At 42.8% G+C, this 27,589-nt stretch overlaps 1 protein-coding gene across 16 annotated transcripts in view; it reads left to right on the forward strand.

Moving 5' to 3' along the window:
- ARPP21 (cAMP regulated phosphoprotein 21kDa) overlaps positions 1–27,589 on the forward strand; it is a 302,410-nt gene that overhangs the window by 249,121 nt on the left and 25,700 nt on the right. For all 16 annotated transcript variants that reach the window (XM_014941747.1, XM_014941765.1, XM_014941713.1 and 13 more), the window contains 2 exons: positions 187–459; positions 9,700–9,826. In XM_014941747.1, the coding sequence (XP_014797233.1) occupies positions 187–459; positions 9,700–9,826 (400 nt within the window). The remainder of the gene's footprint in view (positions 1–186; positions 460–9,699; positions 9,827–27,589) is intronic.

The raw sequence follows: 27,589 nt of genomic DNA on the forward strand, positions 1-27,589 counted from the left end.
CATTTTTGTAGCTCTCCATACAAAGTTTGGCACATATTTGAGCCGAGCGATTCCTTCCCCTCCACTCCCCCACCCCACCCCACCAAAAAATGCTCTGGTTTTGAACCTGTTTTGGTTTGGCTAATTTGCCTGTCAGCTGCAGAGGTGGTGTGGACCTTATTTTTCCTCCTGCCTTCTGCCCCGCAGCGAGATGACATGACAACCCAGTTTAACCAGATGAGCTTAAGCCGGCAGTCGTCGGGAGACAACCCCGAATCTCCTTCTGGTCCTGTCTACCCCTCGCCCATCCTGCAGCAGCCTGCCCAGCAGACGGGTTACATCATGGCTTCTCCAAGCCAGCAGCTTCCCCCGGGGGGCTTCACAGGTTCAGGTCCACCAGTATCCCAGCAAGTGCTGCAGCCACCACCGCCGCCACCGCCCCCCCAGGGCTTCGTGCAACAACCACCGCCACCTGCTCAGGTAAGCACAACCTCCTCTGCCAATTTGGCACGGTGCTCGTTACCACATCAGAAAGAAAATATTAAAAATTAAAAAAAATCATCCAGATTCTCGGTGGGTTTTTTTTTTTATTTTTTTCCTTGGTAAAAGCTTGGCAGGATTTGAAGATGATTCAAGGATTGGAGCATCTCCCTTATGAGGAGAGACTGAGGGAGCTGGGACTCTTTAGTCTGGAGAAGAGAAGGCTGAGGGGAGACCTTATCAATGCCTACAAGTATCTCAAGGGAGGGTTGAAGGAGGAGGGAGCCAGACTCTTTTCAGTGGTTCCCAGTGACAGGACGAGGGGCAACGGGCACAAGTTGGAACATAAGAGGTTCCACTCAAATATGAGGAGAAACTTCTTCACGGTGAGGGTGACAGAACCCTGGAACAGGCTGCCCAGGGAGGGTGTGGAGTCCCCTTCTCTGGAGATTTTCAAGACCCGCCTGGATGCAGTCCTGAGTAACATGCTCTAGCTCTGGGCAATCCTGCTTCAGCAGGGGAGTTGGACTAGATGATCTCTATCGTCCCTTCCAACTCTAGAAATTCAGTGAAATTCAGTGAAATTCAGATTTTAGGCAGCAGGAAACTCACAAAGCCTCAATCGGTTCCTGGGTTTCAGAACTTCCTTCCCTATCCTCAAACCTTTTTGCAAACATATGTTCCTACTCCAGCACACATCTGTCCATGAATGTGAAGGAGGAGGATGAGTAAATATCCATAGTCTTTTTTTTCCCCGTATATGTACCAAAAGAACAACATGCACATCAGCCCAGGTAGTCATTAATCATATTTAATTGACTTGGAACATGTGAGATGTCACAGATCAGTAATTTTAACTGTCTTCTTGAAGACTGATTATGTTTTACTGTTCACTACCAAACATCTCTGCTTTTCTCCTGGGTACCTTTGCAGAATATTGAAAGTGATTACTGTCAAGAAGTAAAATGCACGGATGATTTTCTGGACCATTTTCAAGGCATACACTTGAAAAGGCCAAATTTCTTTATCCAATTATAGATAACTTCATTTAAATTCTACTTTAAAATGGTATTAATAGTATTTCTCCTGTTTTCGTTTTGCCCTTTGGAAGAAAATGTATAAAAATAAAATTAAAAAGCACCATTTCCTTTAATGTAGAAGTAATGTAAGCCTTACTGTTTTTTTGGTTTGGTTTATTTTGTTTTTTTAGTTGTTTGCCACTTCTTACTGAATATCTCCAATTGTGTTTGTTAATAAAAGAGATCTGAAGGCTACTGGATGCTCACATCTCAGAGGACTGTGATGTCCATAGTTTCTGTAGTTAGAAATGATGCAGCTGTTTTTTCTGAGAGAAGGCTTGCAAAAAAGCATTTTTAAGGAGCTGAAGTTCAATAGAATGCCACTTATTTTTTTTTAATTGAAAATACGGCTAGGAAAAAAAAAAAAAAAAAGATTTCACTGTTTGCCAAATGTAGCATTTTAAAAATAATTTTGGGAGGAGACAATGATCTGAAGAGCAGAATTCCCTGATGAATCCGTCTCCCGATCCAGACTGTCTCAGATCCCCCCTCAGCCTTCTCTTCTCCAGACTAAAAAGACCCAAGTCCCTCAGCCTTTCCTCGTAGGAGAGATGCTCCAGGCCCCTCATCCTCTTTGTAGCCCTCTGCTGTCCCCTCTCCAGCAGTTCCCTGTCCTTCTGGAACTGGGGAGCCCAGAACTGGTCCCAGTGCTCCAGATGGGGCCTCCCCAGGGCAGAGCAGAGGGGCAGGATGACCTCCCTCTGCCTGCTGCTCACTCTTTTTGATGCCCTCCAGGACGCCATTGGCCTTCTTGGCCACAAGGGCCCATTGCTGGCTCATGGTCATCCTGCTGTCCACCAGGACTCCCAGGTCTTTCTCCTCAGAGCTGCTCTCCAGCAGGTCAGCCCCCAACTTGTCCTGGTGCAGGGGGTTCTTCCTCCCCAGGTGCCTCAGTCTGGCCTAGTGTTACTTTGTGAAGCTGTTTTCCCCCATTAATGCTTGCTGTGGTGCTACTGGAGAGGCAGATGAGCTTCTTCAGACGATAAATGATGAGGAGGTACCTTTTCATATCTCGACTGCTGTAGGACGAGCACCGTACTGGTGTGTCTGATGGCTATTGTGTCTCCATCCGTACCCCAAGTACAGTACGTATGAGTGCTGTCCTCCTAAGTTGTTACAAGGTGGAAAGTTATTGAGAGCAGAAGAATATCTTTTGGGTTTGCAACAACTTCAGTTATTCCAGCGGGGAACGGGCTGTCCTCAGGGTCAGGGAGGGGGAGCAGCAGCTTCTCTGCACCCGCAGGTGGGAACTTCTGATGGACATTTCAAGTTTTAATTCGTTCTCTTCAGCCCTAGAATGTGGCGCGGTGATTTGGATACTACTTGTAGCTCGTGTATGGCAAGTAGAGGATCCCTCTATAAAAAGTTGAAATAGTAATGGGAAATAGTAATTCCTCTGCCCTAAGAGCTCGGCTTTCTGCGCTTTCTTTCTCAGCTAGACCCCCGACTCCCTGTCCTCCCTGGGGGAAGGCACCACTGTGGTGGTGGCTGTTGGCCACCTTCTTACTCTTTTGGGCTTAGATGCAACCCTAAGGCTGCTCTCAGATGCCAAAGCAGGTGGTTTGAGGCAGCCTCTAAGAAAAAATAAAAAAGGGGGGCAGGCTTTCTGCGCTTTCTTTCTCAGCTAGACCCCCGACTCCCTGTCCTCCCTGGGGGAAGGCACCACTGTGGTGGTGGCTGTTGGCCACCTTCTTACTCTTTTGGGCTTAGATGCAACCCTAAGGCTGCTCTCAGATGCCAAAGCAGGTGGTTTGAGGCAGCCTCTAAGAAAAAATAAAAAAGGGGGGCAATACAAATGGTAACGCATGCAAAACGTTATGTGATGCTTTAATCAATGCAATCAATGTAAAAGCACTTTTATATCTTAAATGTTGCTATTGAATTTATACTGGTGAAAAAGAGGCTTGACTAATGGCTAATTACTTCCTGTAAATGCCTTGCTGATAAGGTTCTAGTGGGTTGGCTGTGAGGCTCTCTATGCTGTTGGAAAATACCGGAGGAAGGCAAACTTGGGTGGAGGTCCTGTGGGTATGATCATTTCCTTTGGGAAAGGAGGAGAAAGAAATGCTCGCCAAGCCTACGAGCCCAAAGGTACTGCATTTAAATTATTAGCCTTTGCATTAAAGTCCAATTAGACGTGGCTCCACAGCTGCTCTCCGAGATTCTGTCTTCCAATCTGTACCAAAGCAGAAGCAGACTGAGTTAGGAATGACATGCCTGGGAAGGGTTGAGGGAGGACCCTTCGCAGTTCTTTTGCTGCCTCTTTCCTTACAGCTGTTCCCCAGCTTGAGAACAGAGTCATGATTTAATAACCTGAAAATAATGACCTTTGTTCGGCCGATTGGAAAAAAAAAAGGAAAAACAAACTGAAACCCAACTAATACTCTGGGATCGCTGAAAGGGACTTTTAGCAGCAAATTCCCGATTTCTTGATTGCTTTCTGTATCACAAACAGCAGGCATACATCTTTACTTTCTCTATTATTATTCTTCTGTTCTCAATTTTCTTTGCTTACTGATGTTGGTTTTTTTATAGCATTTATGGGCCTGGGTAGTTAGCAAGGGTCCACATAGGGTTTTTGCAGCACACTCTCTGTGGTACGTGGTCGCTGCTCTGCCCCTGCAAATGGAGCAGTTGGGAAAGCCGCAAGGCCTACGCCAACGGGAAAGCGTACGCTCCCTTTCAAGTTATTTTCACCTCTGACTCATTCTTTCTGGCAAATGATGTCCAAAAATGTGATGGCATGAATAGTTAGCAAGGGTCCACATAGGGTTTTTGCAGCACACTCTCTGTGGTACGTGGTCGCTGCTCTGCCCCTGCAAATGGAGCAGTTGGGAAAGCCGCAAGGCCTACGCCAACGGGAAAGCGTACGCTCCCTTTCAAGTTATTTTCACCTCTGACTCGTTCTTTCTGGAATCTGTACTGGCAAAATGATGTCCAAAAATGTGATGGCATGAATTCTTGGAGCATCTGGGAGAAGTAATACTACACGTTCAGGGAATTTTCACCTGAATTAATTTGGTGTCGTCATCGATTTTGACTGTCTTTTTGTAGAAGCCCCCTCCTAGAGAGTCCGTAGCTACCCTAAGACAAAATCTTGATTCATAGCATGTCTCCTCTAGGAAACTTGCATGAAAAAGGCTGAGGGGGGCATTTTTTTTTTTTTTAACTGTTATTATAATTATTATGGAGGATGGAGGGTCAGGGCAGAGAAAAATTCTTAAAAAATGACTAATCCCAGTCAGTCAGATACTGGGAAGAAACAGTACCTCTCTGGGTCCATACATCTCTGTGGTTTCTTTTGTCTTCTCTCCCATTTATGCAGCTGTAGCTGCCATTAGCAGTAGTGTCAGTGTCACTAATCATCTGGATGAAGGTGTTAATCCGAACCTAACTGGTGGTCAGTGATGTTAAGAGAAGGTAGAATACCTGTCTGACGGCAGAATCAAGCTGTAAGTCAGTAGGGGGGTAGGTTAGGAAAGTAAAATCCACCTGCAAGATGTATAGAATTCTATTCCTACTATGAGGAAATAAACAACATACCTGTGAATTTAAGGGATGCTGCTAGAGAGTGGTCCAAGGGAGACCCAGTCTGGTAATAGGTTTTGAGCTGTACATGGACAGAACAAAGCAGAAAGCCAATGCTGTATGGAGTCTCCATCTGTCACCTAGAGAAAAAGCATGTTAGGAGGAGGAAAAAATAATGCCTGTTAGTGTCATTTCGTGAGTGTCTCTGAAGTGATGTGCCTAGTCCTGTTACAGTTTAAGTTAAGAGAATGATGTATTTGAGAGATGTGTTGGAATGCTAAGCCTATAAACAAGGAGGGTATTCATCTTCAAAATAAGAATATCCAAGGGGTATCATCTGTCAACTCTTTCCATGGTAATCATTAAAAAGGAGATATTTTTCACAGTGTAAAGGATTAAAATCAAAAAGCTATGCTTTTTAGACTAAAGAAGACAATGTGTATTTAGGTTATAGTCTTAGAAGGGCATAGTTTTTAATTTTTTATTTATTTATTTTTAGGATGACCATATAGCTGGGTTGGTATGCTTGTCAGTCTGGTAGAAACTTCCTGGTTCTGTAAATGAAATATGTTAAACAAGGAAAAGGTCCGAGGTTAGATTGTATGTTTACATGGGAAAGTAATTAAAGTATAATTTGGCATATCACTAAGCTGCTCCAGAAATGTAATGTTTTTTCTTGAAGAGCACATGAGCAGAGGTGTTAGTAACACTGACGTAATGAGAAACTAAAAAATTCAAGAGGGTCAGAGTAGGTGATGTAAGTGATACTTGTTATCTCTGATACCTCTAATTCCACTGTTCGCTAAAGCAATATCAGAAAGGACAAATAACATGTTTCAACTACTGACGCAGAGATGAATTCAAGATAAATGAAAATGGGTCCTTCCAAACTCTTCAACCATGAAAGACCTTTTTTATCCGTCTCTATGTTTTACCCAAAGCCCTCTCTTTAACGTCTGAGCTCTGAAAAAAGAAATAAAACAAAACAAAGAACAAACCCAAAACCGCACCTCTTCTTTGCATCACGTGTGCATGATTACTAGCAAATTCATCCATTAATCTTCCTAAATGAAATTATTTTTTTTCCCAATGCTTTTACTGCTAACATTTTTCAGGCTGATAGATTGCACTCAGATAAGCTTCTAAATGGGTATATAACAAATGTATTCCAATGAATTGAGAAAATGAGAGAAAGGGAGAAAGCCCATTGACTAACTCTGAGGTGTTGTCTGTCTTGTAAAAATAATTACCTGTTTTCAAATTACTCTGAATGCTTCAGTGTACATACATGTTTTTTGTGCTAAGCATGTTCAGCTATAAACCTCCCTTCAAAACCTATATTCTTTAGGTTATGTTTCAAAGTTAATACCTACAGAATCTTCCCATAAGGAGTGATTCACATTGTTCTCATATGCTCGTATATTTTCAAATATCTAGGGGCTTCTCTGCGCAAGGAAAATGAGGAAGTTGAGGGTAAATCAAATAAAATTAAATCCTTTAAGTGAGATTAAGCTGCAGCCAGGAGAAGTAAGAGTATTTCCACAGGGGTTTAATATTCTTTAATTTGTAGAATACAGTATTAGAAATTAAAGAATATCTGAGAGGATGTCTACTCTGTTCGCCTCCTCCAAGGCAGGATCAGCTATATGCATGACTTCACTTGAGCTAAGTCTTACCACTTCTTTTAAGTCTCCTGTTGTAGAAGTTTCCACAAGATGAGTTTATCACACTAAACTTTCCTGATCCCCTATTTACACTGCTATGATGTTTAAAGAGTGATTTTCACACCTAACATGTCTGGGTCAACTTTCTGATATCTTGTGGCTTTTCTTTGCAGAGAATCAAATTCACAGTGGTTTTGTCCATTTTACAAAGGCATTTTGTTTTTATTACTTCAGTCTCTAACAAAACAAATGACTTGGAGGCAGGCTGTAACCATTAGGTATCACTTGGTATTGTCTGGAGGGAGGATAGCTGACAACAATGAGCCAGCAATGTGCCCTTGTGGCCAAGAGGCCAATGGGATCCTGGGCTGCCCAGGGAAGAGTGTGGCCAAGAGGTGGAGGGAGGTCATTCTCCCCCTCTGCTCTGCACTGGGGAGGCCACAACTGGAATCCTGCCTCCAGTGCTGGGCTCCCCAGTTCAAGAGAGACAGGGAACTGCTGGAGAGAGTCCAGCGTAGGGCAACAGAGATGATGGAGGGATTGGAGCATCTCCCTGATGAGGAGACGCTGAGAGAGCTGGGGCTCTTGAGCCTGGAGAAGAGAAGGCTGAGGGGAGACCTTCTTCATGCTTCCAAGGATCTAAAGGGTGGGTGGAAGGAGGATGGAGCCGGACTCTTTTCAGGGGTTCCCAGTGACAGGACGAGGGGCAACGGGCACAAGCTGGACCATGGGAAGTTCCACTCCAATGTGAGGAAGAACTTGTTTGGGGTGAGGGTGGCAGAGCCCTGGCAGAGGCTGCCCAGGGAGGGTGTGGAGTCCCCTTCTCTGGAGATCTCCAAGCCCCACCTGGATGCTCCTGAGTGATGTGCTCTGGGCAACCCTGCTTTGGCAGGGGAGTTGGACTGGACGGTTTCTGTAGGTCCCTTCCAACTCTGACAATTCCGTGATGATCTGTGACAACATTTTCCAGTTGAAACGTTCTGGTCTTCCTGGTAGTTGTTTAAACCTGGCTGATGTTATCTGGGGATGGGGAGAAGAAGTAAAAAAAAAAAAACAAAAAAACCCCAAACTGTGTGATTTCCGTTGACTCGAGAAAATGAATAGACCTGGAAGGATGAATAGGTATTCAATCTCTTGATTGACAGGTGATATTGACTGTCAGTTGGTCTGGGGCTTTCACTTCACCAACACTACTGAGCTACTGAGTCCAGTTACCCATTCAGTAGTCTTCTACTTCCTAATTATCCATCCATACCCTCTTCTTGCCTAGTCTTTTGTATCTATGCCTGTTCTTGTTATTTGTCATCTCTAGGAAAATTTCTGATCTCTCTTACACTGTGCTACTAGTATACAAAACTATGCAGTTACCTTTACTCTGCTAATACTTTACTTTATGGGTAATCAAGTTGAATAAGCTGTTCCAGGAGCATTTCCTCCGTGCAAATAAAAGTGGCAAAAATTCTTATTTTTGTATGGAAAAAAAAAACCAAAAGCATTTTGTGTGACTGTGCATGTATCTGAGCAGGATAAACGCCACACACAAAGAAAAAAAAAGTGCCTGATTTATAAAGAAATGCTGACAGATGTGTCAGGAGTCACAGTAGGAGCAAGGCTCCCAAGTAGGGCAAGGAAGCTGGGGGTGTTGAGCCTGGAGAAAAGGAGGCTGAGGGGAGACCTTCTGGCTCTCTCCAACTCCCTGAAAGGAGGGTGTAGCCAGGGGGGGTCGGTCTCTTCTCCCAAGTCCCAGGCCATGGGACAAGAGGAAATGGCCTCAAGTTGCCCCAGGGGAGGTTCAGATTGGAGATTAGGAAAAGTGTTTCCATAGAAAGGGTGATTGCACATTGGCCTGGGCTGCCCAGGGCAGTGGTTGAGGCCCCATCCCTGGAGGGATTTAACAGCCGGGTTGACCTAGTGCTTAGAGACATGGTTTGGTGATGGTTTTGATCAGAGTGAGGTTGATGGTTGGACTGGATGATCTGAAAGGTCCCTTCGAACCTGGATAATTCTATGATTCTAAGCCTTTGCCCTCTGCAGTTTGTTGATACCATACGCTGCTGAACTGTCACGTACCCACAGAATCCACTCCAGCTGGAAATGAAAAATTTTGGGTGCTTTGAACTTGCCAAGGGTCAATTGAAAACTGTTCAGCTCAAATGTCTCAGTAATGGTGGTGGAGGATGTATAGGGGGAAAAAAACTTCAGCTCCTGTCACCCTGAAACTTCCATGTTGACCTGTGGGGTGATGTAGTACATGTTGCTCTATAATGACAATAATAGAAAAAAGAAGCCCACCTGGCAGAACTTGCTGACTCAACACCTACCCTCAGCTCCTGCAAGAGAACGGCTATGATTGGTTTTTTGAGCTGTAATTGTATTGACACCAAGTGTGAGAGAGGCTTTACAGGGAAAGGTTCATGTAAGGAAGGATGCAGCTGTTAAAACAAAAGCATGAATTTAATAATAATTTCTTACAAGTGTTAAGGGCACACATGGTCCATCTTTCCCTCTATCTCACTTGTATGTATTTTTACTCCAGGCCATTCTTTGCTTCAAAACAACCGTTTTCTCCAGAGTTCACTTAATGGTTCACCATGCTGTCTATACGTATTATGTTGATATGGAAGGTGTTTGCATCCATTTTTCTGCAGCATTTGATATTTTACTGTGATTTCTTTGCTATATATACAAAAGCTCTTTATGCATCTTGTATGTTTTTTGTGTCTTTCAACTAAAATTCTCCTGTTTCTTAAAGTGTTTGAGAAGAAATATGGGAACCGATAGCCCTTTTCCTGGCAAAGCTGAAAGCAAGCAGCAGTTCTTGAAGAGACACAACACGAACCTCTCCTCTTAATTACTGTTAACCACTAATTTGCTTGACTCGAACTCTTTTTCCCCTTCCAGTTTTGTTTTATTTTATGAATCTTTGATCTTTAGAGTCCATAGTTAGTTGCTGTTCTCTTTCTTTGCAGATGCCAGTGTATTATTACCCATCTGGTCAGTACCCTACCTCAACAACTCAGCAGTACAGACCCATTGCCTCAGTTCAGTACAATGCACAGCGGAGTCAACAGATCCCACAGACTGCACAGCAAGCAGGTATTCACATCCTTTACTCTTTTCTTCAGGTGCTGGTGGTGACTTTGCTGGTGAAACCTGTTGGTTGTGTTTTAGTTTTTGAATCTGAGCAGCAGAGGAGAAAACTGGTCTCTCTTCTGTTGGAAAATACGGTGAAAATTGCAAATTGGGAAACCCATTTCTTGGAGATACCGAGCAATGGAAGAGCAGAGGTTGCGTTCTCCACCACTGCATGTCCTCGGTGTCCATGTTCCACATGAGGAGGGTGCACAGAGAGAGGCGGGAGGGGATGGATGTGAGCAGTCACATCACACGTTCAAGCCAACTCTTGAGATTTGTCCTTCATCACGCAAACTCCCTGAATGCTTGTACGATTCTATGTGGTGGACAGGTTTGCAGTGATGCAGAAGGGACCAGTTGTGCTCCACCACCTTTTGCTCTCCCTGACCTGGAGGAGCGATCGGGTGGTCCATGTGGTTGGTGCCCCTCAAGACCAGCTTCCTACAGCGACGTGCAGCTGGAAGGGGGGCCGTTACACTGTAAGAGAGTGAGTAGCAGGTCTCACAGTGAACCGGTCTCTTTTCCTGCTGTGTCATGCCACTCCTGAGGACACCAGAGCCAGAGGGACGTAGGCAGAGTTGGGCTGGTGCGTGTTGAGGGGAGGGCAGGGGTTGAGCTCATGAAAGGCTCCTTGCATTTTAAGGGAATAAACTCTCTTCTGGGTTTGGAGCTATTTTATTTTACTTTTAAGTTGTTGATTGTGTGATTCTTTAGTGCACACCTCCCCTCGTAGGGTCTCCAAGATGTGTGTGGGGGGTGTTTTTTCAGTAGGGCTTGCAATTACAGACATGCAAGGTAGGACAAAGCATTCCTCTTTCTGTCTGGGTTTGGCAGAAACCCTTCTGAATGGCAAAGCAGGTTCCCTGCAAAGGCATTGATACAAAAGCCTTTTAAGATGCAAGTCAAGAGCCCAGACGGGGGACAAGAACAAGACTTAAAGACTTATGGGGTCCTCCAGCCCATCAGCCTGTCCCTGTGATGCCACTGCTGGCAGTTTTGTTCACACTCTTTCCGGTGCTCAGGGAAACAAAGACACAGCAAACACAGCTGTAACTAAGCAATTGATTGCTTTTTTTTTTCTGTTTTTTTTTTTTTTTTCTTTTTAAGCTGCTCTATGTCCTAATAAAATGAGTGTTTTGGTCAATGTCATGGTGGCTGACAGGATCTGCTTTCATAACTTTGTATTTTTACATGCCTGAGAGAGAAAGGGGTGAGGTATTGCTCAAAGATCATCTGTCTCTTCTGACTTCTCCTGCCTAAGAGTCTGGTACCATATTTATAATCTCTATCTAGTGGGCCTTTGAACCTAAGTGCAAATCAACTTAGATGACATTATCTGGGTCTACTGTGTTGTTATAAAACCATATCTATCAGTTTAATGCTACATCCGTAGCATAGTGGAGATTATGTTAAATGAAGTGCACAAGAGATGGCCTCAAGCACTTGAGTGATGTTCTGGAAAATATCCAGCTATTTGATCTTGAGGAAACCCTGGTTTTAAAAATACATTGTCGCAGAGAAGCAGTTACATTTGAGTACAGACAATGCAGAGATGCAAATGCTAATTTTGTTTCTGTGTTTACTGAGTTGTTTTTCTTACATGTTTGGAAAACACGAGTCAAGGAGTTTGTGTACAATCTCTAGCACGTCAGTCTTCTCCTGCAATTCGCTCTTTCAGCTGCCTGCTCAGTTTGAAACATTATTCTTATCTCTTGTTTGAAAACGAAAACATTGTGACTACGGTTTAGGCTCCCTGCTGTGGCGATGATTTTAAGCGTGGAGCAATTCTCAGATCTTGAGCCTTGGCTGAGAACAGATTCCTCAAGCTGGTTCATCCCTTTGGGCTCGGATACATCCTCTCCCATAGCTGGTGTCCGAGCGTGTGATGGGCATGTTGGGAAGCAGCTTGCGGTTTCCTACAGGTTTTTTATTGCAGATGGTGAAAGGATGGTTCAGATTTATGTTCCGCTGCATCCCTTGGCATTTGGAAAGTAGCTAGCTTTCCAAAATGTCACATAATTTGTACTGAAATAAAAGAGAAATTGAAGTATGGGAAAGTATACTATTTATGCTACAGATTTATTGCAGGGAGTTCACTGTAATGATTTCAGTGATGGTTTCAGGTGGTTTCATGCCCAGCGTCGCTGCATTTTTCTTTTCTTCCCGTGAGCCTGCCCACACACGTACATTTTGCTCCTTCTGTGCCCTGTGGCCTCAGCCTACCTGCAAAATCCTCCTCTCTTTTGGTTCCTCTCCAATGCCCGGTAGCTGCTTGCTGGGCAGGAGACAGTGTTTAGGGCACCGGAGCAGATTGACCGGTGGCACCTGAACTGCAGCCTTTTGACAGGGGGACAGGTGAGCTGGGGCATGTCTCTCCTCTTTCAAGGAGGAGATTTTTATGATTTTTATGAGACTTTAGAAATGTTATGTCTTTGCAGCTTCTATCTCTCTGTCAAACATGATGGAAATTATCTGACGAGCTCAGAAAGTTACTCTGAGGGTTATTTGAGGGAAAGCCGGCAGAGTAATCTCACTCATTTTTCCTTCAGAAACCAGTTTTAAAAAACAAACAAACACAAAAACAGCGCAAAAAACTTCTAAATCTTCCTAGAAACTTGCACGTGACTGGAAAACAGCAATCAACAAGCGAGTTTCCCTTCCCACGCAGACTCAGCTTGGGATCCACGCGTGAGCAGGTTGTGCAGGAGCCCGGGATGACGAGGGGCAGGAAAATGAAGACGTGAAGGAGAAACAGAGAACGAGGCGGGGAACCAGATGGGAAGGAGGGAGAGGGAAAAAAAAGATGATTTCTGAAACACTTTCCCCAAAGACCTCGCAACACTTGCTGCTGCGGGGAGAGGACGGCTGCAGCGCCGGCAGGGAGCTCGTACGGCAGCGTGAAGAGGGAGGCAGCCTCAGCCCTGGCAGCTCACAAAGTGTTTTATTAAAATTTAAAAAAAAAAAAAAAAAGATTTTATTAAAATTTTAAAAAAAAAAAAAAAAGTTTGCCTGCTTGGAGGAGCTTTTGGAAGCTTTCAAAGCAGCAGCAAGGAGGTTCGGATCTTACTTTTGGGGCTGCAGAGGTCAAAGTTTGATCTAATGCCAGCAATTTGTTTTCATTTTTCTTCGAAAAGGTCTCTTCAGGAGCGGAGCAATATTGATGACTTTTACAGCAAACAGCTAAAGTAAAATGTCAGCACAGCATCTGTGGTAGCTTAGGGAGCCTGTACTCTCTTGTGGCTCTGGAAGGAGAGCAATATTAAGTTAAAATGGCTCCAGGGCAGAAAAAAAGATGAGCTCACCTAAAATTAGATTAGAGCTCTGGCAGCAATAAATCAGTTGGAGAGAAGGAGGAGAACTTTCTTGTGTGTTTATTTACCTTGGGGTTTTTTTATTTTTTTTCTTTAAGTGCTGGCTTGTATGAGAACGTAAGTGACCCGTTCCTAGGAGAAACTTGGTACAAAGAGTGTTGGCCATGAAGATTTTATAAAAACCTCTGCCATTTGAATTATGTTCGTTTCTGTTTGAGGCAAAATTTGGTATCTGAATGGCGTGGTAGCATGGTCTGTAAAGAGAAGTACTTTAATTTCACACAGATAAATACCATCGTTGTTTTTCTTTTGTGCATCTTCTGCACCATCCTTGTGTCCAGTCCTGGTTTTTCAAAGTGTGGCTGTTGAGTGGGGCCAGGGTCCAAGCTGGTGTCTCTCCCACCCTGGCACACGTAGGACGTTGTAGGTGGATTCGTAGGACGTGTTCAGGCAGCTGTTCTGCAAAGCAATATGCTCATTTTTCAAACTATTTGTTCATATTGCTGTTGGTCATTTCTGCATCTATAACAGATACTTAAGATAACGGTGAAATGCCCAATTCTGTAACCACAGGGAAGAGAGTATTATTTCGGTATTCCCCTCTAGCAGTATTCTGTAAATTGCATGCTTAGCATCATCAGTATTTCATTCTTCAGTAATTATCTCTAAATTGATAGTTTCAAAAGCTTTCAATCCTAGTTACTGTGTTTGAATAGAAAAATAGAGATATATTGATGACAGATCAGTAACGATTTCTTTTTTATCACGATAGAAGAAGAGGCCAGCAGAGTGTTACTTTATATCTGTGTCTCTGTATTTTCTTTCATTATAGCAAATTCTGCAGATTTTTCATCTTTAAAATCCTTCATAAACATGAGACAGATAAGTACATGAGTATTACTTTGGGATATGCAACTGTTCTTATTGCCATTCACAAATGAACAAGCTGCAACAAATTACATGATGTTTTTCCTACATTGTTGTGTGTCTTCCAGATAATTTCACAGCACGACAGAAATTTTATGGATGGGTAAAATAATCTTTAGATTCGTGTTTGGGCAATAGTTCTACAAGGCAGTTAGATCACAGAATTGTAAGGTAAAAATCCGTGGCGTGTGTTTTGCATCAGTAATGAAGATCATCTTTTGAGATTAAAGCTAGACCTATGGCATTTGGTTGAAAAAAAACTTCAGTCAGAAGTTTGCACTGTAATATTTCCAGAGAAGATAAAGTGGTATTTGGCATAATTGGATGGTCTTTAATTCCTGCAATTAATGTAATGATTTTAGGATTTCTCATTTGAGAATCAACAGATGTTGCCATTGTAACTTTTTTCAGTGCCCAGATTGCACAGGAAGGCTCAGATTGCGTAGGAAATCTCTGCTTTTTCCTACAAACAGAATAGTGACTTGTGTGCAGTAGCACCACAGGCAAAAGGAAGTTGTTACATGCGGAAAGCATAGATCTGAACGCTGCCTGGATGTGGAGTCCATTCCTAATGAGCATCCATGGATATTCTGTAAGCAGCAAATGTTTGTCTTGAGAGAAAGGTAATATTTCTGGTGGGGTACTGTGTTTTTACAGCTTCCAGTAAGGAAAAGAGGTGATAGTCTCTTTAATGCATCCCTGAAACAAATCTTAAGCGAAGAAAAAATGTACCTTAACAGAGTTCATAAAATTGTTTAGGTAGAAATCAGAGTCAAATTGACAATGAAATACCAAATTTCTCCTTAATTTAATCATTTAGGTGTCAGCGTAATTGAAAAGCATTATCATCAAGTCCTTTTCATCCTCTTTGTCTTCTGAAAGCATTTGTCACTATAAACTGATACTGAGAGGGGGAAAAAAAAAAAAGCAGGAAGGGAAATGTGCAGCACTAAAAACAAAAATGGTTTGTTACCATGGTCATTAGAGAACCTTATAAAGAAAGATTGCAGCTTTCTACCTTCATTAACAAGCTGACAGGAGCTCATGGTCCATAAGAGATTTGTTTGCATAATTCCATCTATAATTCCTGTGCTTATATAAACATAAACAACTTCAATTTTTAAGTATCTAATTATCTGAAGAAACTGTTTCTCCAGCAGTAATTGCTTACTGCGCTGTTGAAACGGGTTTGTACTGAAGGTGTCCATCTGTGTTTAACGCTATATGTTTTTACAGCAGATGCTGCTTCTCCTGACAAGCGTTGCAGGGGGTGTGTGTCTCTTTTGACAGGGGTTTGACAGGAATGGGAAGGACAGAGCTCTACTGTTTTAGACACTTAAAGCGTAGTGCTGCGTTCGTTAACGTTGATGTGAAGCTTTTTGAAATTTAAAAGCATTTTATGAAGTGGTAGGGGCGGGTCAAGAAGGAGTTTGCAAGCAATTGCAGTAGGAGGGCTTAAGTTCAAAACTGTGATCTTGGAGTGATCCATACTGATATTATTAGATTCTGTCCAAATATTTTATGTTTAAGTTGCCCAGAAACTTAAAGCTTTGCCTACAAGCATTTCCATTTTGACGGTTCTGAGCGTCTCTGACCAAGAGCATCTGCAAGGCAGAGTGAAGTGTTCCTCCTGCCAGCTCCTTCTTCTGATGGGTGGGCCGTGGAGGTGCCCGTAGCAAACCTAGGGGACTGCTCCTCAGCCTTGATTTTGGGTCTTTTTCTTAAATCACATCTGGAGGAGAAGGAGCCCTTTTGGCTTTTTTTTTTTTTTTAAATTTGATTTTATGATCTGGTTCCAACTTTTTAGGTATTCCCATGGTATGAGAAACCCAGATGCTTGACCTGAGAGGGTTTTAACCCGTGTTGTGTCCTGCAGGGGAAATGCTCACAGGGATCTCTGCTGTTCAGGGTCATTCCCCATCTTCAGTGCATTCTTTAAAGGTGTGAAGGAACAGAGAATTAAGTGCATTGAAAAGTACAGTGTCAAGCAAGAAACTCACTTTGTTCTGATTACATATTTTATGGGGTTTTTTGCAAGTTTAAGGTCTGGCTTTTGTAGTATTTCACCATCGTATATGGTGTGTGATTAAGATTAGCTCCAAGACCCATCCTCCTCCTCAGTGTTTCCTATTCGCTACCCACAGGGAGTCACCTACCTCAAGTTTTGCACCTTGGATTTCATTCCCCTGCTGCTGGAGGAGGATTCTGTGACCAAATGTTGCATTCAAGACTTTTCAGAAGCTTGCTGGGGGAGCCAGGACTACAGCTTGAAAGTTTTTAAATTGTTAAGTCTTAGAAGCACTGAATCCTGATGTCCTCCTGACAGTACGCAATAGTGCTGTGCCAGTACTCAACCACCATTCAGCTTTAAAGAATATCTGTAATTTAAATTAATAGCAGAATTAATACTATCATGCTCCCTGCAGCGTACTTGATTCTTAAAATTAAAAGGTAAAATCACTTTTGTCAAAAAGCTTTGTTCTTCCTCAAATGACTTGTTTAATTATTCAGCGTTCACACCAAGAGAGAGCAAATATTGAAGGAAAAGAAGACCGGTAGGCTCAACAGTCATAAAAGTCTTAAGACAGGCATTTATTTGTGGTTTTCTTTCAAGGCTTCTCAAATTTTGTTCAACTTCTCTAGTACTAATTAAAATCTAAGCCATTTCTGGCAGCACTCCTCCAGTTTCACAGTCAAATACAGATTTTTTTTTATTATTTTTTTTTTCTTTTTAGAGAATTAGTATGTGTTAATCTTATGCCAGTTAATATACAGGAGGAAGCAAAGAGAGAAAAGATTTCTAGCAGCATTATGCACTGGATAGGACTTCAAAATGGTCTCTGTAAAAATTGCAGAGGCCGCACTGGGATGTAGGAAACGCTCTAAGGTATTCAACAATGTCTACAAAGAATCTTTATATTTCTGTCTTTTCTTTGCCAAAAAAGAGTAATACATCATCTCTGTTGCTAATTCTGTGTTGGATCAATGCACAGTGCTCCCACTTCTTGCGATGGAAATTTCCAGCACTGAATAATTGAGAGGATAATATTGTAGTCCTTGAGAGCAAAGACAGATTTCATCTCTTCTTTTTTTTTTTTTTTTATTTTTTTTTTTTTTCCCAATGCCATCTCCCCTTTTTCAACCGTCCTGTTTTCCTCTCCTCCGGTAAAATCGCAGGATGCAGGGTTCTATCTCCTCATCCAGATTTCAGCTGCTCTTACGTGCTTTCTCCTCAGTTTATGAATTTTCACTTAAGTCAAGTTAACGAAGTCACGCCGCGTACACAGCTGAATCATTTCTTGCTTATTTCCTTCTGTGATTTCAATCCTCCGCTTTTAATCAAATTATGAAACTAAATTTCCACTGATCACGTGACTGCGGGGGCATCTGTTCATATTTTTTTTTTTCCCCAATGCCATCTGCCATTGCTAAAACTAGTGGAGCCCCACCATTGACAGAAATGCTAGAAGGGCTCTCTGGAGGGGCAGGGGCCATCTCCAGCTCTGCCCACAGTAGGTCCATAGGCTTTGGGGTTCAGTTTTCTGTTACTTTCCCACAGATGAAAGCAGGCAATGGGATGGAGAAGTGCAGGAGGGCTTTGGGTTTAAGCTAATAATTGAGGAAATACTGTGAATGTACAGCAGAGATCTGTGCTGGGTGTGTAGGGGGGGGGCTTTTGCCTTACTGTGGCTATCCATTGGGGATTTAAGAATTGAAGCACACTTCACAGTTTTAAAGCTTAATAGGATGCTTATTTAGATTGGAATGCGGCAGAAGAAATACGTGTGGGTATGAGCTGCCTGGAGGAAGGGCCACAACATGTGTTCAGGGTTAGGGCAGAGGAACTGAAGAACTGTGTCCCAGTAAAGTAGTATTCTGCTGACCTGCTCTGATATGTAAAGAGCTCCCAGTGCCTTTACCTTGATTTTTTTCAACTTTTTGTTACAGTCAGTTATTGTTTTCCTAACCCGTCCTCAAGGACAGCATCCCCCTGCAATTGCAAGGATGTTTTCATTTTGACTCACCACTGTTAGATATATAGACTGTATGCATTTATATGGCAAGTGAGCAATTGTCTTAATTTCTCTTTTGTTTGTTTGCAAATGAAATGAGGCTGACAGCGTTTGAAGGAGGCAGCCCTTGAGTCTTCTCAAAGGAAGGAGCTGTTTTTCCCTAGCAACAGGCAAGGATACATGATACCTCTCCAAACGGTTCTTCACCTCTTCCCCAGGTCCTGCTCTCTGTTACATTCATTACATTCATTATGCACCAGAGCAGATAGCATTCCTGCAGCATGAGCTAATTGTAATGCGTGAGGGCTGATAGCTGTCACTGGGGTTGGACAGAAAATAAAAAAAAAAAAAGAAAAAAAAAATTGAATTTGCTGCCTGAGTGCCTGGTTCTAACAACAGCTTGATTATTTCTGTTATTATTAGTGATGCGTAGTCCCCGCCGAGGTTTCATTTCCAGTGGGTATCGCTGGCGTTCATCATTATGAACGATAAGGATAAATGCAGGTTTTCTTGCTGTGGACTCTGGTGAGGGTTCCCTCATGGCTGGTTGGATGTAGATTGAGAAGGGAAAGAGGTGATTCTTTACTCAGGCTTTGCTGCCAGTCTGAAGACCTAGCTGTAAATTTGAGTCATTTTACATCAGTTCACTCCAGAACTGACGAACAGAGGTTGGTTAATACTATTCAGAGCTGCTGTTTCTGCTTCTGTTTATGTGCTGGTGGCAAGACGTGACTATATCCTCATCAGGAATGTTATGTTCAGGATGGAGAGAGAAATAAGCCCTCTGTTCGGTACGTGGAGGTTAAATTCATTTTTACAAAATGCTGTTTTTAACCTAGAGATTTCCATAATGTAGAAGTTTGAATCCCTAAGCCAACTCTACCTGAATAATGGGAAGTTAGATAATCTTATACCCCAGTATATTTGGAAGGAGATGAGCTCAGAGTGCTTTACCACAGATTTTCCTTCTGTATTTTTATGTATTTAATTTAATTTCATTTTTATTTTCAGTGCAATGCTCAGGTTCCTAATGTCTTAGCCAAGAGACTGTATTTCTTGCTACCGTCATACAAGCGCTTAAAAATAAGGAAAGGAAGAGAGGCCCATCTGTATGATAACAATTCTTTTACCATAGTCATGCCACGGAGCTACAGCTGGCCTTGGCAGCCCTCTGTGCTAAGAACTGGATATATAAATGTGAGGAGATTTTCTTTCTGTTTTCACCCCTGAGATGCAGAAAAGAGCTTGCATCCAGGGCTAAAGGAATATTAATGTAGACACCTTAGTAGCCATCCAGTTCAGGGCTATTGTCTGTCTCTAAGTTCCTCAGACTGCTTAGGTAAATAAGAAAAAGAAAGAAAAAGCTTTTACTGTGGCAGCTGGTGGTTCATTCATTACCTGTAAATGTTGGGTACTCAGAGTTCCCACTGAGTTCTGAAAAGGGCAAGTAGCTTTTGGGATCATACACGTGGGATCCTCATGTGTGCTCACCTAAATACTACTGTTTGGAATAAATTGTGGTTTTGCAAGTGTTTGAGTTTCTCATCATCTCCAGTCTTCGTGTTCCTTATGTTTGCTTACAGAATGAAAACCCAGAACCATAATGAGTGGACTTTGCCTGGAAATAGGAGCAGTCTTTTGCATGTTGTTAATAATTTCTCTCAAAAAGACCTTAGCCCTGTGGCATTACTTAAAAAAGAAGGAAAAAACAAAACCAAAAAAACCCCCATCCATTTCTGAGCAAGCAAATATTTAGGCTATATCTATGTAGCCTTGGTCTTTTTGTCAGCTTGTGTTATCAAAACAATTTATTATATGCTTCAGCGCTGTCCTCCAAGCAGCATGCTGGTGAAATAGAACATCTTCAGTAGCATCTGCTCAACAGTGCTGCATTTCCAGTTTGCTCTTCGTTGAGAGCTGCCTTTCATCAGGTACCGAGTCTGCGGGAGTGCAAAAGGCTGGATTTTATGGGTCCTACAAAGGAAACTCTACAAATTAAATTTTTAACGTTGCCAAGTGCCACTTTATAGAATAAGCAAAAGAGGGAAAATGTATTAAATTATAAGAAGTAGTGTGCTACTTCAAAATGATTGCTGTGTTAATAGTTTGTATCAAATGGCAATTTTAATTCTGTCTCTATTGGAGGAATAGAAGGCAATTAATCTTTTGTAGCACATTGTGAAAAATAAGGGCTTAAACAGGATCTCAGTGAGGCTGTTCCTTCACTTAACCTTGAGCTGGGCAATAAATAATTATAAATGCAGCTACACGGCAAGGCAAAAATAATTTGGTGAAACAGAATTATCATATAATGCAGGAGTTAGAAATCTGAATTAGGTTTCCTGATATTCTTTGTTTCAAAGAAGTATGAATTTGCTAGTGATTTGTGTGTTAAAGAGTGGAGCCAGGTTTTACAAAGCACTTTTTTATACCCAAGCTATCACCAAATTATTTGGATGGCAGTGCTGGCATAGGGAAATGCTCTTGTGCTCTTTCAGGTATAATTCACATAGGGCCTTTGATGATAGGACTTGTTTTATGGAGGGAGAAGGTGATGTCCAAGGTGCATGAGTGTTTTAACATCTTTTGAATACTTTCATAGAATCATAGAATTGTCCAGGCCGGAAGGGACCTCCAAGGGTCATCCAGTCCGACCCCCCCGCAGTCAGCAGGGACACCCCCAACTAGACCAGGTTGCCCAGGGCCTCGTCGAGCCTCTCCTTGAATATCTCCAGGGATGGGGCCTCAACCACCTCCCTGGGCAACCTGTTCCAGTGCTCCACCACCCTCACAGTGAAGAACCCTCTCCTAATCTCCAGTCTAAATCTGTTCCCCTCCAGCTTGAAGCCATTTCCCCTCGTCCTGTCACTACAGGCCTTTGTGAACAGGTTCTCCCCAGCCTTCCTGTAGCCCCCTTCAGGTACTGGAAGGCTGCTGTTAGGTCTCCCCGGAGCCTCCTCTTCTCCAGGCTGAACAACCCCAGCTCCCTCAGCCTGTCCTCGTAGCAGAGGTGCTCCATCCCCCTGATCATTTTAGTGGCCCTCCTCTTTAGTGGCCCTGCTCCATCAGGTCCATATCTTTCCTATATTGAGGGCTCCAGACCTGCACACAATACTCCAGGTGAGGTCTCACCAGAGCAGAGCAAAGTGGAAGAATCCCCTCTCTGGACCTGCTAGCAATGCATCTTTTGATGCAGCCCAGGATGTGATAAAAGGCTGCAAGTGCCCACTGCCTGCTCATGTCCAGCTTCTCCTCCACCAGCACCCCCAAGTCCCTTTCCTCAAGGCTGCTTTCTAATACCTCACCCCCTAGTCTGTACTGATGGCGAGGATTGTTCTGCCCCTGCACTTGCTCTTGTTGAACCTCATGAGGTTCACCTGGGCCCACCTCTCCAGCCTGTCCAGGTCCCTCTGGATGACATTCCATCCCCCTGGTGTATCAACAACACCACACAGCTTGGTGTCATCTGCAAACTTGCTTACGGTGCCTTTAATCCCTCTGTCCATATCATTGATAAAAATGTTAAACAGTATCGGTCCCCTTTCCTGCTCTCCACTCAGGACACCATATCATCAGTGCTGCCTCCATGAAATTTTTAGCGGTACCACCATTGTATACAGTTTCTGCTCCGTTGTGGTGAGCTGCTGAGGAGGCTAAAGATACAAGTCAGAGCTGCTTTAACCCCGAGCCTCTCTCTCCTGCCCATTGCAGCTTCAGGGGATGCACTGAGGTGCCACACTGCTGTTCCTTACAGCTCCCACACATGCCTTGTTGGTCCCAGAGCAGCCTTGGCAACCTTGCTCCACCTTGGGGCTTTTCAGCCAACTCGGTGGAAGCTGGTCAGTGAAAGGATCGATGAAGCGTATGTGATGTGGGCCATCAGTTCCTATCACAGACCTGTGTACAGGATGCTCTGGTAAGGAGAAGTGAAGGATGTGGAAAAATATATGCAGGGGGAAGTGAAATAGCTGTATTTTCCTACTCTAGAAGTGTGCTTCAACATACTGGCCCGCTGGAGCAATAGGCTAGCTCTGTGAAAATGGGAAGCCATCGTTTGTTATGCCAGGGTTGCGTTAAGGAAGAAAACTTGCCTAAGTAAATATAGAATATAATGTAAATATTCTTCTGCTTTTCTTTGGATCAGTCTCTGTCTCCCAGAAATACAGCCTTGCAATATAAGGAGAAAGAAACCTGTTGCTAGGAAGCATAGTTAGCAGCAGCAGTGCGTTTGTAGGGCATTGTCTGAAGTCCTCTTGAGTCCTGAACACTGGTCCCACTAATTTCAGGGAGGTACCATATTTATATTTCCATGGTAGAAACAGCACAGTGGTAAAGACTCACCTACTTCCATCCAGTTTGTCCGCGTGTTCGATAGTGAGCTATGGAGTGTTTATAAATGGAGGGGATTTCTTAGTTGTATAAAATGTGAAAAATTAATGTAATGTGGAATTATATACATGCTCTTCATTTCTTCTATGCAAATTTGAGACTGAATGGCTTCAAAAGCTGACATGATATGCTTCAATTTGTCAGAGGTTAATAAAAGGAAGTGTAGCTTGTATATTTTTTTCCCCTTTCCCCCCCGTCTTTGATATTACTTTTTACGTTATAAGGAAGAAAGTGGCAGTGCAGAGCTATTCACATCTTGTAAGAGTTGTAGTCAGGTGAGCAGCATGTGGTAGGACCAAGTCTTTTAAGTCCTCAAACGAGCCAGTTTTCTGACCGATTCGAAGCCTGGAGGAGAGCACAGTTACTTCAGTTTCTACAGTTTTCTGACCTGGAGGAGAGCACAGTTACTTCAGTTTCTGTCTTTTCATTCTACTTGGTTCTGATTAATATGTTATATGAGTTTACGGCATTGTCTGAAATGCATTAGACAGCTCATTTGGGCTATAATGTGGCCCATTGTGTAAATAGAGAATGGTATGATTTATTGGAGAAACAGGTGTGGGCACATGGAAATACAGTTTGCCTTAGGGAGTTGTTTCTAATTGACTAGTAAAATGCTGTTTCCAAGTAGTCTATAATTAATCAGCAAGAACTCTTTTCCTGAGTTTCCTCCTGTAAATGAACAGACTCAGCACATCCATCAAGTAGAAACTGAGAAAATGAGAGGGGAAACAGCCGGAGTCTCCAGTGAGCAAAGTGGTTGGATTACCATGAAGCAGTCCCAGCATGGTGCTTTGCTGAGTGATGGCAACATTGGCTTTGAAAAGAAATCTTGAATTTCTCATTTCTCGTAGGCTTCTTAAAGTTTTATATACACTTGCAGTGGCTACTGCTTACCCAGAAGGAGGTAGGACTTCACTGTGCATACTGTGCTGGTGATGGAACAGGGGTAGATGTTGGTAGATCTGAAGTGTAGGTGGTTGATTTCAGACTCTGCTTGAGTAGATTCAAGAATATCTCATTCATCTGCTTGTTCAGCAATTTGGGAATGAATTTTATTTCTTTAATATCTGCAAGTCAAAGGACTCCCATTGTTTAGTGCAAGGTCTATACAGGTCGCTGGTTAGAGAAGGATATTTGGAAGGAAGGCAGGGCATCTAGGATGAGGAAAAGAGGGGAATGTTTGGGTATCCATTACAAGAATCAGCCCTCAGAAAACTACCAGCTTAATTTGCAAGAGTTGACTTCTCTTCAAAAATCTTAAGAACCAGCTTGTTGGAGTGAAAGTCAGAAGCCCAGCAATTAGCCAGGTTCAGATTGGATATTAGGAAAATTATTTCCACAGAAAGGGTTATTAAGCCTTGGAATGGGCTGCCCAGGGAGGTGGTTGAGGCACCATCCCTGGAGGGATTCAAAAGACAGGTTGACCTAGTGCTTGGAGACATGCTTTTTATCAGAGTTCGGTTGATGGTTGGACTAGATGATCTTAAAAGACCCTTCCAACCTAGACAATTCTATGATTCTATGTGTATAATTTCATAGCTTGGATGTGCTGTAAATCAGCAAAAGCCTTAATGTTCCAAACTGTTGTTCATTTCCTTAGGTTAAGGTCATGTGTCATGTCCTTATGGTGGTTTTGAAACCATTCATTTTCCAAGAATGCCCATGACTTGCTTAAGAAACTGCCTTCATCGTGCTGCACAGTGAAGATACTAAAAGCACTCCTTCAAGATTCAGTGTCTCAGATGGATTTTTACCTTCGCTCAAAAAGTGGCTCTCTGAGCATTATCTACTGACTTCTAGTGTCTAAAGAAGGACAGATCTAACAGGAAGGCATGGAGTCTGTCCTTTTTAAAACCTTGTTTCTCTAAACACCTGCAATTTCTACAACTCCCTGGATATATCATACTAGAAACACAGCCTGTGGGCTACTGGCATCCTCGGGAGGAATTGTGTTGGCCCTAAGTGCTGCCTCTTGTTGCATGAATGTTGGGGGCTTCCTCATACCAGCAACTCGGTCTTGTTTAAAAAGTACTTAAGATTTTTTTTTTTTTTCCCTTGGAAACAATTTTGTGAGGTTAAGAGGTGTCACTAGAGGACTTTTCCAAGAGAGGAAAAGTGAAGTAGTCGAGGCTTATTGAAATAATTCCTCCAGTTTGGCTGCTTTCATGTGAAAACCATCTGTCTCCTTTGGCTTGTCCTTTTTTCCCTCTGCAGTGGAGCAGTGGGTCACGGAAGTGCATCCTTACATCCATTTCTATTCGGGTAATCATTTCAGGGATAGGAGCCCCATCTTGCTCAGTAGGACATGCTTTACGTTTTTAAAATGCTTTCCTGTTATAAGGATTTATTTTTTTTAATTTATTTATCTGAAGCAAAAATGTGAGCAAAAATGAGAACTGAGGGCTGCTGCTTCCTAAGGGACATATATTTTTTTTTTACTTATCTGAGGCAAAAATGTGAGCAGAACTGAGGGCTGCTGCTTCCTAAGGGACAGCGGATTCCGTTCTGATCCCAATTTACCCAATTTGTTGATTTCTAAACATCTTCAACACCCACACTTTGGGATGGCCTCAAAAGCAGATAAGTTCGCGTGGTGGAGCTTTTTTGCCTGTTTATTTTTCAGTATGCTCTGTGTCAACCTGTCTCTTTCCAAAGATGAACATCCTTGATACGATGAACAAAAGCCCCACATGTGTGATTTCTGAGCGTGAGGAGAATGTGCTCACGGGCAGGTACATCCTTCCTCATACGAGGAAGGAAAGAAAAAGGAGGAAAGAAAACTTTACAGTTCCAAGCACCAGCTCTCTTCAGGGCAGGAGGTTAGCGTTTGACAAGAAAAATGCCCTTTTGAGGTGTCCCAGCAAAAGCAGATGCAGATTTCACCAAGGCCTGATCTTTTGAAATTTTGAAATTTTGCTTACTCAGCATACTTCTCACGGGATTTTTCCCGCAGCTCGTACACGTCTACACCTGTGTAAGAGCTGAGGTGAAGTCTTTGTAAACTGTTGAGCTTAAAACTATTTTGAAGTTCTGCTGTGGCTCACAGCATTGGAAAAAGGAAGATTAGAAATTCTGCTGGGAGATGCTTCAGTGGTTTATAGGACAAAGTCTTTACCGATATATATGATTATTATGTAATTAAATACTGCATCTCATGCATACATGCATAAGTCACTGGAATTAAGTTTGTAGAGGCTACTTTTGCCTTCCCTTTTCCTGATTTCTAAATCTGTGCCACCCTGGTGCTCTCTGAGGCCGTACAGACACAAAGGCATTGCCCTGTGTTCTAGTTCTAAAAACCTGGAATGTGTTACCCCTTCAGGCAATGCAGCTGTGGCCAAACAATGACAAAATTCTTGCTGTTTTTCAATGCTTGCCTTTCATTTTCGGGGCCTTCTTGTCTCTGCCCAGATGTCTCTGTGTGGTTTACTCCAGATTTATTTCTCAGGCTTTTTCTTACAGGGCATGGATCCGTATCTTTAGGAATAACTGCAGCTCCCTGTTGAAGGGTCTTTCGGTAGTGAAACTGCTGTGATCACACTACAGAAAAGCAAGGCTGGTGTGAAGGGAGCTGTGGGGGGTATGGAACTTCTCTTTACTTGAGACCTTACCCTTCTGCTGGCATGAGCTGACATTTGGGACAGGCACATCTGCACAGACCATCCTGCACCATCAGATTTCTTATTTGGATGCAGGACTTGGGAGAGAACGGTGCTGCATGGGTAAAGGGTATATAGGTTTTCCATCCTGGCCACTTCGGCCTTTGGTCTGAGAAAGTGGATTATTGTCTACTGAGATAGAATTGTATTTGTGTTTTGGCAGCAGATCAAAATAAAGCCTTAACCAATTGTCCTTGCTTAAGCAATAATATTGATCCCAAGAAGATGGAGAAGCTTTTGTTTTGTTTTGTTACAAAAGATTGTTATATTGAAAAATTGAATGTAATATGAGGGTGAATTTTCTTTTCATTTGAACGGCAACACTGAAAAAAAAAAATAATCTTTACAGTTACTAAGCTGTAAAAACAGGTGGTAAAATACTCTCAGCTTTTACACAGTATTTACTTTTTATAGGAGATTTCCAGAACCACTGTCTTAGCCTGTGAATCTTGCTGCTATTTTCCTCAGAGACCTCAGGAACCTGACATGTGGAGCATTTCCAGTTTCCTTGTTAACTTGGTGTTCGTGTTGCTATAGCCCTCTATTAGAGCTATGGCTCTAATTAGATATTATTGAACATTTAGTGTTATTGAACATTATTGAAGGTATTCCAGGTATTATTGAGCATTTAGTGAAAAGAAATGGGGATGGGGGCATATTATGTGCTTCAGCAAGGTTCTGAGCAGTATGGAGAAAATGGGGAAAGAGGGACATCAAGGAGCAGATGGTAAGAGCAGAGACCACCTTATCTCCTTTCCTTTCAGTGGTGCTCTCTGTTTAGCCTTTTTCTTGCAAAAAAAAAAAAGTCATGAAATCCTCAGTCTGTCGCACTCGCTGTGTTACAGGATGCTGGGTTTTGTTCTGTAATGAGATCGTGGAGGCCCAGGTGACCATTCTTGTTTTCCCTTTGGAAGAGAAATGTGCTGTGGCCAGAGAGCCTGTGCAGCGTGGAGAACCTTGGAAGGTGTTGGAGGAGATGGAGACAGAGGTTTCCAGTAAATTGGGCTCTTTGGACAACATAACATTTGTGCCTACACGGAGAAGTTAGCCTTCTGGGGAAACGTCATGAAAGACATTTTGAAGACTGCAGCAGGGAAACGGGTGTTTGGGAAGGAGGGAGATTTGGAACCGATTTAAGAGTGAAATTATCCGGAGCGCAGGGGATAAAGTGAATGTTTTCTGGGTTAGAGGTTGTGGGAGCAATAAAAACAAACATTTTCTGGTTGCTTGTACAGTCCCAATTACTGGGATGCTGTGAGGGTTATTGCATTGCTTCAGGATGACAGGAGCAGGCAGGTGGTGGGGTAGAGAATGGTATTCTTACTTCTTCTGTCACTGAAACCAAGTCAGGGACTATGGAGATTAATCCTACTGCCTCCTGCCCATTTTGCAGGAGAGAGGGGAGAATCCCTCCCCTGCTCA

This window comes from Calidris pugnax, unplaced genomic scaffold (genome assembly GCF_001431845.1).
Source record: "Calidris pugnax isolate Ruff unplaced genomic scaffold, ASM143184v1 scaffold23, whole genome shotgun sequence".
NCBI lineage: Eukaryota > Metazoa > Chordata > Aves > Charadriiformes > Scolopacidae > Calidris > Calidris pugnax.